This window comes from Adiantum capillus-veneris, chromosome 8 (genome assembly GCF_014529385.1).
Source record: "Adiantum capillus-veneris isolate H3 chromosome 8, ASM1452938v2, whole genome shotgun sequence".
NCBI lineage: Eukaryota > Viridiplantae > Streptophyta > Polypodiopsida > Polypodiales > Pteridaceae > Adiantum > Adiantum capillus-veneris.
The window spans coordinates 20,521,902-20,532,707 of record NC_140938.1 but is presented as its reverse complement, the minus strand read 5'-3'; the positions used below and the strand labels follow the sequence as shown (position 1 = coordinate 20,532,707).

The following is a 10,806-nucleotide window of genomic DNA, read 5'->3' as shown; positions in this document are numbered from 1 at the left end:
ACACAAAAAGGGAGCCCAGATGGTCCTTTGTGAATTGTCCCATAATTCCAGCCCACATCACTATATACCACCACAATATACTGGCAAGGTGGGATCAGGCATTGCTAGTACCCTGGGTTGAAAACTCCCACAATTGTAGCAAAAACATTTTCCTGACTGGTGAACTTCGCAAACGTACATCCATTTAAAAGTCTAAACCCTCCCTTAAGAACAATGTAGCCAGGCCCAGAACGCCGTAAATGAGGAAGATACTGGACCTTGCATGTGAACTAGCATGGAGTTGTAGAGGTGACTCAACAACTATCTAGAAACAACTATGCCAGCAAGATGAACCACTACAAGCTATTTTCTGTGAGCCAAAAACATGGCTATTGCACACATGCAGCACAGCATTCACCTTGAGTGTAATGGCATGATGTTTACTAATCACAAACATGCCTTCTAAGCTTAATCCAGAATAGGGTAAGAAAGATATACCTCTGCTCTGTTGCAACTATAGGATGCCCACAAACCTGAATCTTACAGCTAACAGCAAGAGCACTTGCAGGCCTGCAAAGCCCTGACGACATTAATAGACCTCAAAACAAATTTAAGATTGTCAAAGGCAACCAAGAACAAGATATGCACGTGAACGCATGCCTTTAAATGGGCTATAAAGACAAGGTAAAACGACATGAGCTGAACAGAGACATGAGCTCGTTATCATGATGATGTATACATTACAATATAGACAGACATAATTTAAAGACCATGACAATTGTTTTCTGAGAATGTCACTGAGAGGATTGAAGCGGTCCTTGACATTCTCAATGGCTTTTTCAAGCTGCATTCTCGTCCAAGTCATCGGGCCTTGCAGTCAAACAATCTGAAGTGCTTTCTGCTGAACCCTCAGCAGTACTGGGCGGAGTATTGCGTGCTGCAGCATGTCGAAAAAACCATGAAAAGAAACTCCTGCCCCTACTTCCAGAAGAAGTATCTGCTTCACCCTCACTAATAAACTGGTGTAGCCTTCTCTCACCCCAATTCTCTAATCCAAGACTTGTACTGCTAGGTCCTGGACCTTCCTGGGCTGTGGAAATCTCCCTGGTTACATCCCTCAAATTGCCATTGCTGCATTCCTCCTCATGTAGATTACTGTCATTCTGTCCCACAGATACTTCGGAAGTTTCATTTCTCTTCCCCAAAGAACCACTTTGATCAGGAACTTGTTCAGTGTCATTACTCGGAGATGAAAGAATCTGGCCTGCTTCGAAAGAATCTCTTTCATCAGATTCCACTCCAGATCGCGCATTGCCAGTCAACGTTCCTGGCGTAGATTCGCTGCTTCCACTCCCTAAATTGCCCACAGCACCTAGAACCTGATTACCTTGCTCACCTTGCAGATTGCCTGAATTTATTGTCTCATTTCTGCTACCGGCACCTAGCATGATGAAGGAAAACACAAGAACACCCGTCCCCGAAATGCCTATGAATACAATAGTGGGCTCACCCCCAGTAGGTCCAGCCGTGGGATCTGAAGTTGCTGATGATGAAGGCCGCTCATCTTCATCCACTGGCATCTCTTGTCGACAAAGCGGACAAGAACTGTGCAGCTCAAGCCATGGCAAAATGCAATTGGAATGGTAAAAATGCTTACAAGGCATTTCTTTGACCTCACCCCCAATTTCAAACACCTCCTTGCAAACAGCACACTCATGAAGCGTTTCAAGATCACCACATGCCTCAGACTCGAGGCTTCGCTTGCTTATCTTAAAGGTAGGCATGGCAGCTATTGCAGCCTTAGATGCAGGCAGAGAACCACTGCGGCCACTTTGCAATATACCTGAGAGGAGTCTGTGCAGTAGTAATTCGATAGGTCTGGGAGCATGTGTGTCATCACTGGGCCGCTCAACAATTGAATTTGAACCTTCTGCAGAAGGGATTCCTGAGACAGATGATCTATCTTCTCCCCTAACCCCCAAAATTCTTGACAAATCGTTATTATCGCCATTCATAAATGAAAATCCTAAAGGGGTGTGGGATCCTGTATCACCACCTTCATTGCTGCGTTCACCGTCTCTAGATCTCTGCAACGAGGAAGCAATTTCTAGTACCTGGAGGAGAGATGGCCGACCTTCAGAGGCCTGCCTACTGCTTCTGTTGCTTCGAAACAATCTCCGCAAGAATCCAAGCCCAGAAGCAGGGGATCTGCTAGCAGCAACGTCCCTGAGGTTACCATCAACGTTGCTGGCAGGATCTGTGGCACGAGGGGTTCCAGAAATGAGAAGGAAGCCTGGTTCGTTGCTGATTTCTTCGACAAATCCAAAACCACAGGTAGGGCAGAAGAGGGAAGGCGAAGAGGATGAGATGCGCACGATGCTGTGGCAGAAGTGGCACCAAAAGGAAGAAGAAGACATGACCAGGAGAAACCTACAAGAGATGAAGCTCTGTATTGAATACTGTGGCTATGGCGATCGCAGGTACAGCTACGCTCCACCCAAGGAAGCGATTTGTGGTAGAGAAAGCAAATTCCCCATTTTGTAAATTGCTAGCCTAGTGCAACACGTAGTTAGTGACGGTGTGACCGCCATGCTTTGTTTTAAGTTATGCTTTGTCCCAATACCCTCTCATGGAATTTGATTCTAAAATTTTCTTCGAAAGGGGCTAATCATACCGAGTGTGTGACCAGTCCTTCGAACGACGAGGAGTGACAGGCATGGCGATGCAAGAGCAAAGGAGCGAGAGCAACAACGAGCAAGAGAGACAAAGACGGAGAGAAGGAGTGCAATGCCTTAGTCGACATGTATACCAAATGTCGTCTAATTCAGAAAGCACAAAAAGTGCTTGAGGAGTTACCTGTCCAAGATGCCCTCTCTTGGGGTGTTCTGATTGTGGGATATGCCCAATAGGGGGAGGGCCACGAAGCTTTGGGCTTTTTCTCATAGGATGCGAAGTGAGGGCATCTCTCGAGATGCAATTATCTACGCTTGCATTTTGAAGGCATGTGGCACTACGCAAGACACTGATATCGGCAAAAGAATTCACGACGAACTCTGTCGCAACACATAATTGGAACAACATGCGCCAATGTCAGTCCCAAAGACTCATATCCTCCACATGTGGAATATGTCTCATATAATGATGGCTAAAAATATGGCACTGATCAATTACGAGATGTACTTGTGTGTGGAGGTAATTGCAAACACTCAGTGACATGAGTGAGAGGGACCCTCATAAACCTTATTCCATACTGGCTAAATCGAACTCCATGAGCTCCTAGATCATGTTGCACACCTTGTGACTATCAACATGTACCCATTAAAACCCTACCACGTACGTCTAAAATTGCACGGTGCAGAAATGTATATGATACATCACTATCCCAAAATTCTTTGCTCCTACATGACCCTGTCATACATCTGAAGAGCGAAATGGATGAAATAATTCTAGCATATGCATCCCACTTGGACAACTCAAGCAAAGCATATTCAGAAATGAAACTAAATCAAATCATATGCTTACTAGGAGGTGGAAATAGCTTACACTTACCCAGAATTAAGTGTAAGCATATTCAGAAATGAAACTAAATCAAATCATATGCTTACTAGGAGGTGGAAATAGCTTACAATTACCCAAAATTAAGTGCACTTTCCAACCCTGAATGGTACATCACCAAAATTCAGCCTCAAAAGACCCAGTATGTCTTTGACATGTTAAACACTAGATGAGCGATTAGTGAAAATGAACCAATGTTTAATTGATAGCCCTGGGTGTTGCCTTGGCAATCTAAACCCCTTCGTTAGATTCTGCAAAGAACTGCTTAAACTATCAGTTAACTGTGACCAGCATAGTCTATTAGTTGCGTTCTAGTGAGGCCATGCCTACTTGCTATCCACAAAAAGCATCATCTATATTGGTTGCACCTTGTGCATAGAGCCAATGATATAAATTGCCCACCGACATAGTCATATACAACGACCACAAGCAAATATATAAGTCTCAATTGTTATCAAGTAAAAGTTTACAGCTATGGGTAACCCCTATGACAATGTCAATAGGAGAAGCTTCGAGAAATATCGTGCGAGTCCAGTGCATGTGGACATCATAGCGAGTGGAATCCACCGTAAAGAGGCGGATAAGGATGTCCTTAATAGAATAGGTGGTGTTATAGCGAAAGTGTAAACAATGATGGGGTGGAATTACTTCCACCTCATTAGCATGCCATGCATGCACTTTAGGAAAATAAATTAACAAGCCCTTGGCTACAATGATGGTTGCAACACTTTGAGTTGATACCATATGTGCCTTGAATAATATGTACTAGCATGGATACATCACAAGTCAATGTTGCCAAACTGTAGCGCGGATAATGTGGCGTGCCCTCTACAGTGGGTGGTGGCTCATAAATGTCAGCCATGTGGTGACCTGGCCACGATGTCCACTAGACCACTGTCGATACCCTTCCGCGTGTCACTCCCAGCCTAGAGGGTCCGTCCAGTGTGAACCAGCCTAGACCAACTATACTAACTATGTCCTGTGAAAGTGACACTGTAGCCTGCTACAGATTGCCCGCCACAAGACCGCTCACCGTCTCGGTGAGAGGAAATATTGAAAAAACTATGAAAGAAAACCATTAGGTACTGCATTTGTACATCTTTCTTGAAGAAGCTTCTAGGCCCAAAAGTGGAGTTTAAACACACTGCACTGCTTGCAAACTTTTTAAGCCTTTAAATAAGTGGGACTCAGTATGATTGCATAATCCAAGAATCCCAATTGGCAAAACAGAATAAAGCTCCACAGCAAAGTGTTAACCCTCACGACTCACGGACACCCTATCACCTACGAGACGGACGTTGTAACCTACGATGGACATTGTATTATTTATTTGGTAGAGTTAGGTACCGGGCTTGTCGGTCCAATAGGAAAAGGGTAAGAGTGATCGCCGATGAGAGGCGCACTCTAACTGGGACATTCAAGGGATTAGTTGGCTAAGCATGGGCGCCCAAGTGTGAATGGGGTGAGCTCATATAAAAGCCAACTAAACCTAAAATTCACTTCTTCTCTCATTTGTGCAATAGAAGAGTGCTCTTGCTCCATCTCCATCTCCATCTTCCTCTTCTTCACCTCCTTGTGTGTGTGTGTGTGTATGTGTGTGTGTGTGTGAGAGAGAGAGAGAGTGTGTGATCGAGCATTGCGGCGGCACGACGGCGATGAAGCGGTTGAGCGTGACGTAGCGGCGTCTCCTTCTTCTTCGCGGCGAGGAATCCTCCACGACAGGAGCATAGAGCGGTGAGTGACACACCATTGCCCTCTTTTGAGCTTACTAGTTAAGCTAGTTGTGTGCTTGGAGCCGTCTGTGGCTCGCACACAGTGTTACGCAAGTCCCTTGCTTCGATAGTGCGGCAAGGAGCGCACATTTCTGGCACCGCTGCCGGGGAATCGCCCTGCACTAAGCCCAAGAGGCACTTTGTGCTTCTCCTATGAGTTGTTTGTAGTAGGAAAGAAGAGGAAGAGGAAGAGGAATGAGTTATTTTTCAGCAGGTTGTTAATTTCTGTATTGTCTGCAAGTTCTGTGATTTCTGCATAATGTTGTGTTTTTCGTTTGCACACAGTCTTTGCACAATTAGTAGTCGTTAGCTTGTTCGCAGTGAATGAATAAGTAGGTAGACAGTTAGCAATTTCTGTTTGCACACAGTCTGTACACAGTTTTCTGTCAAGGTTTGCCTGCACACAGTCTTTGCACAGTAAGGTAGTGAGAGAGGAAGTAGGTGGACAGTTAGCCCACTGTCAGTAAGCAGTTAGCAGAGTGGTAAACAGATTAGTTAGTAGATTAGTTAGTGGTTAGCAGCACTGTTAGTAAGTAGATAAGGTAGTGAGCTGTCTGTGAGCTGTGAGCTGTTGACAGAGAGGTTAGGTAGGTGTTGACAGTGTGTGTGACCAAGAAAGGGTCACCTAAACCGCGCGCGGTCGTCGCCTCAAAAAAAAAAAAAAACTAAAAAAATAATAATTAAAAAAACCTTAACCCCAAGCCTCAGTCCTCAGTCTTATGATATATACTAGACTCACTCTTATATATATACCCTACCCCCTCAAGAGGGAATGAGAGCATGTGGGGCAAGTCCTCCACTCTCCTCCCTTCTCTTCCCACTTACACCCTTAGACTTTCTAATTTGGGCCTAGTTCCCTACTATAAATTGACGGTTTTAGGGATTCCGAGGGCATAAAGTGACCAAACGGAGGGCTGTAAAGCACGGCACGTCCCTCTGACCAAGACGCTCGTTTTGAGCTATCATACGTTCTATTCTATAGCTGGGTCAGAAAAAAAGGACCAAAAAATCAAAAAATAAATAAATAAGAAAAGACTTGGGTTGCAAAACACCCAAAATTACTAGGTGAGCAGCCTTCACGGGCACTCACTGACACTTCTAGGGGATCCAAGTCATATGAACCTACGCTCTGGACGAGTGTTAGAGCACGAGCATATTTGTAGTGCCTCCATTTACACGGGCACCCATTATTCCTCCCCCCTAGGTTCTGGACCTTCGGCTGGGACTCAAGGTAGCGCGACCCAAGATCCTCATATCGCGTCTAGTGATTCTTCCTCTGACTACGAATTCATGGAGGGGTATCCTACACCAAACCCTGATAGTTCAAGTCAAGACATGCATGCCATGGGCCCACGGCCCGGGTCCAACGTGTTTAGCCGCTTTAAAGAGACCCTTAGTAGAGCTACTCGCTCCGAACATGCGGTTAATGAAATAAATGAAGGGAGTGGGGAAGTAAATTCGTCATTCATGCCTAAAATAGACCCTATGCTTCTTGAGAGTGTGCATGTGAATGTTCCATCCACTGCACCTCCTGATCCTTTAGGACTATCTCCCTCTGAGGTTTTACCACCCGATGGTAGGAGTCTTGCCGAAGTACAAGAGATCGAACGCTATATGCAAGCAACAAGGGAGAGGGAAATTGAGAACCTATGAAGGCTAGAACAAAGTCGAGCCCTAAAAGCAAAGGCTCCTATGACAACAATCATGCCAGCCGAGCAACCGAGTGCTCCCAAGGTAGCAGTCACGGAGGGGCAAGCGATGGGGAGCAATAATGCTTCCACTTCGAGGGAAACCTCCAACAAGCAGAAGCTTTAACTGATCGGTACACAGGACACACCTATCATGTGGGTTGGTTAGATGTTCTACAATCCACATCGGGTGCTACTAGCATAGATGAGCAACAACAGAAAGTTTGTGATGTCCTCCATAGGATTGTCGAGTTAGAAAGACAGAACACAGGGATCAACATGCCTTCAACAGGCCTAATGAGATTCTTGGATACGGGAAAGGCCAACCAACCAACCCTATCACAAATGGAGACTCCCTCAGTGAGCCCCATTGATCCTCCATATGTTGTTTCGCCAAGAGCCTCAGTACAATCTGAGCCCACAAGTGGCAGCTTTACCTTCCCAGATCTAGCTCATCTTTCTCTTAATGACGCTACGGCTACCATGCATATCCCAGTGGTGAGCATGACAAGAAGTACACCATGGAGTTCATTTGTTAACACTGCGCCGATGCCTAGTAGCACAGTGCCCCCAACTATACCTACATGTATGTATCAATCGTGTGCACCTGTCGTACCTCAGCCTCATGTAGCTCCTACACCTCCGATTATTCCAAGAGATTACAATCCACAATGGCATTATCCAAGCTCTTATACAAGTGGAGCCATGCCATTTAATAATAACATGCCATTTAAGGCACCCCCTATGCCTAGGGCCACGCCTGTAAACTTTGGACCACCGTCTGGTACACCACCATACGAAATATGGGACCCAAGAGCCGCGCGTATGCCAAGGCCAAGGCCAACTCCCATCTCACATGTGGTTCCAGGAGCACATACACCCATTATACCTGCTCAAATAGGAGATTTGGCAGCATTTGCTCAAACTATCGGTCGCTCTATTGCGGAAAACATGCGTAGTGCCCCTGATACAGAGCCTAGGAGCAAGGCAGTTTAAGTAGCTAAGCTCACACAGAAATTCAGTGGAGACGGAGATGCTAGAAAGCATATGGAATTCTTTGAACATGTGTGCGATTCCTTGGAAGAGCACAATGAGCTACATAAGTGTAAGGCTTTGAGTTTGACCCTAAGCGGAAAGGCTGAAGATTGGTATAGAACCTTAAGAGTAGAAGAGAAAACGATCTACTCTACTCTTAGGAGACTGTTCTTAAAAGAATACATACGAGAGGGAGTACTTTGGGGTGTAGCCTCTCAGCTCCAGAAAGCCCAACGAGAAGAAGGTGAATCCGTGAGAGACTTCATTAGTCGCCTAAAGAATTTGAATTCTCGATGCAATCCAAATGAGCGATTCAACAACAACCAATTGCTTGATAGATTCATTAGGGGACTATGACATGAAAGTATTTATAATGGCCTAGTCATTAGAGGTATCACTACTTGGGAAGCAGTCACCATGAATGCAATCCAATTGGACAACCAATTGAAGGATAATTTAATGATTGCAGGAGAAAGAGTGTCTGCAGTAGCTCGCAAGCATCAGGGCATGAGCCAATGAAGATAAAGCCAATCGTGAAAGAGCAAACGATATCTGAGATGACTTTGGCAGATCTCACCAAGGCCATCCAAGAAAGCCTTAGGGGTAATCGTGCTCCACAAAACACTCATATGTATCCAAGAAGGGAGCAGCAATGGTGCTCAATCTGCTTGGGCCCACATACTACGAGTGAATGCCCTACTTTCAGAGTAAAGTTTAACGGGACTTGTAACGCGTGTGGTACGTATGGCCATCAAGCGAAGGATTGCCTAATGCTTAAACGCATCATGGAAAATAGACCGCCTATAGCTTGGGCAGACTCACCTCGAGTTCCTGCATTGATGCCTACCCCACCCATGGAGCAACAATTGCCATTACAGCACGTGGTCCATAGAACCCAAAATGTGGTCCAAACCACACCGTTGCCACCTCTAGTGCTAGGACCGCAACCCCCTCATCCAAGAGTTACACCTATGAACCAAATAGGTTGCGAGTCATCTAGTACTTATGTAGATTGCGAAGAGGACATAGACTCTAGTATCACGTATGGAGTCGACATGCTTGAGGAGTGTCCCATGTACTATATGGAAGACCATTGGGGACAAATCAAACCGGTATATCAAGCTACTGCGCTAGTAGCAAGAGGCCAAAACATTAATAGTTTTGCCAGGAGACCACCTCTTCAGTGCTACGAATGTGGTGGACCACATCAAGTAGCTGAGTGCCCCATTAGAATGCAAAAGAATGCTGCACTAATGCAAACAAGTCAAGGGAGTGCATTGGCAATGCCAATACTCATTTGTAATCATTGTGGCATAGATCATTTGATCGCACAGTGTCCTAACAATCCAAACGCGCCGAAAATCACACCATTGAACTTAATAGAGATTGTTGATGGGACACCACCACCTATAAACATAGCACCAGTGAATGCACTAACACGGTCGATGCTCCAAAAGCAAAATTACATCCTCGAAGAGAGAGATGCTGCATCCATTGGCCGAGCGAGAAAGAAGAAAACACGAAGAAAGAAATCCCTTAAGGATTCTAGCTCAAAACCTAGTTCAAAGACTAACATAGGGACAGGAGAGGATCCCGTGTATATGAATGACCCTGAGGAAGACTCAGATTCGATAGAGACCACGGAGACCAAAACTGTTATTACAAAGGAAAAAGCCAGTGAGGAGGATCACGAGAGGGAATTACGACGAACACCAAAAGAGTATTCAAAGTTAAACCACCCAGTTGCGAACCCCCAAGATAAGCCACGAGAGACAAAAAATGAGGATTGCAAGAGAAAGATTGGAACCTATCCAAACCCAACAGTGGAAATTGAACGAGTCCAACAACTGAGGCGTTTGGTGGAAGAAACTCAACGAACATTAGAACCTGAACCCAAACATATCCAGATGTCGGACACAGTGTTTCCCACACAAGTTCAACCTCACAAGAACTACAGGCCGTTAGCTATACCCAGTATCATTCGGGAAGAGAGTGAGGGTAGGACATCTGAAAGTGGACACACACCTTTCCTACTAGAGAGAATGTTTGGTGAGGGAATGCCCGACTCCCTTGAGGAAGTGGAGATTCCATCTTCATCATTCTCTTGTCAGGGTCCTAAGTCCCACAAGATGCCCTTAAATGTTGCCAAATTGATGGATTTCATGTCTTCAGAAGTTAGAACCACCATCATGTCCAAACTATATAAAGACCCCGAGCTAGTCTCAGCTCTTCCAGCCTTCCTCAACGGAGAATTATAGGCCGGATTACCACAGTTTGCACATATGAACAAACCTGACTCGGTAATGAATGATAAGGAACATTTAGCACCACCATCTGACCTAGCGGGACATGAATCTGTAATTGAAGTACCCGTTAACAAGTTGGGGCAATACTTTCAAGGTGATGAATCTAATGCTACTCTACCAATCACTACTAAAGGATTAACTGTAAAGGGGGTCCTTGACGGTGGTGCGGGAGTCAGCATGGTGACAAAGAGTTGTTGGGAGTCTATGGGGCGACCTCACCTTGAAGCCACAAGCATAGTGGTAAAAATGGCTAATGGATCTATTGTTACGCCTATTGGAATGCTAAAGGATCTCAGAATCAAGGTCTTGGGACACAAGGTAAGGTAGACTTTCATTGTTATGGATTTTTCCAAGCATCCTATGTCATTTGAGATGATCTTAGGGAATCCATTCATGAGGGAAGCAAAAATGGTGCATGACTGGTCCAAAAACCACGTCTACTTACAGTTCCAAGACTTTGTCATTCAAGTT

The 10,806-nt window shown here is 45.2% G+C and overlaps 1 protein-coding gene across 1 annotated transcript; it reads right to left on the bottom strand.

The window, feature by feature from the left end:
• Positions 1-674: 674 nt before the first annotated feature.
• Positions 675-2,544, bottom strand: LOC147451778 (uncharacterized). Its single transcript, XM_086517650.1, has one exon. The coding sequence runs from the start codon at positions 2,394-2,396 to the stop codon at positions 819-821; it is 1,578 nt and encodes a 525-aa protein (XP_086373776.1). The 5' UTR covers positions 2,397-2,544; the 3' UTR covers positions 675-818.
• Between the last annotated feature and the right edge of the window lie 8,262 nt (positions 2,545-10,806).

Excerpts from the sequence above, each read along its gene's own strand:
- LOC147451778 (XM_086517650.1), bottom strand. The coding sequence starts at position 2,396 with ATGTCTTCTTCTTCCTTTTGGTGCCACTTCTGCCACAGCATCGTGCGC.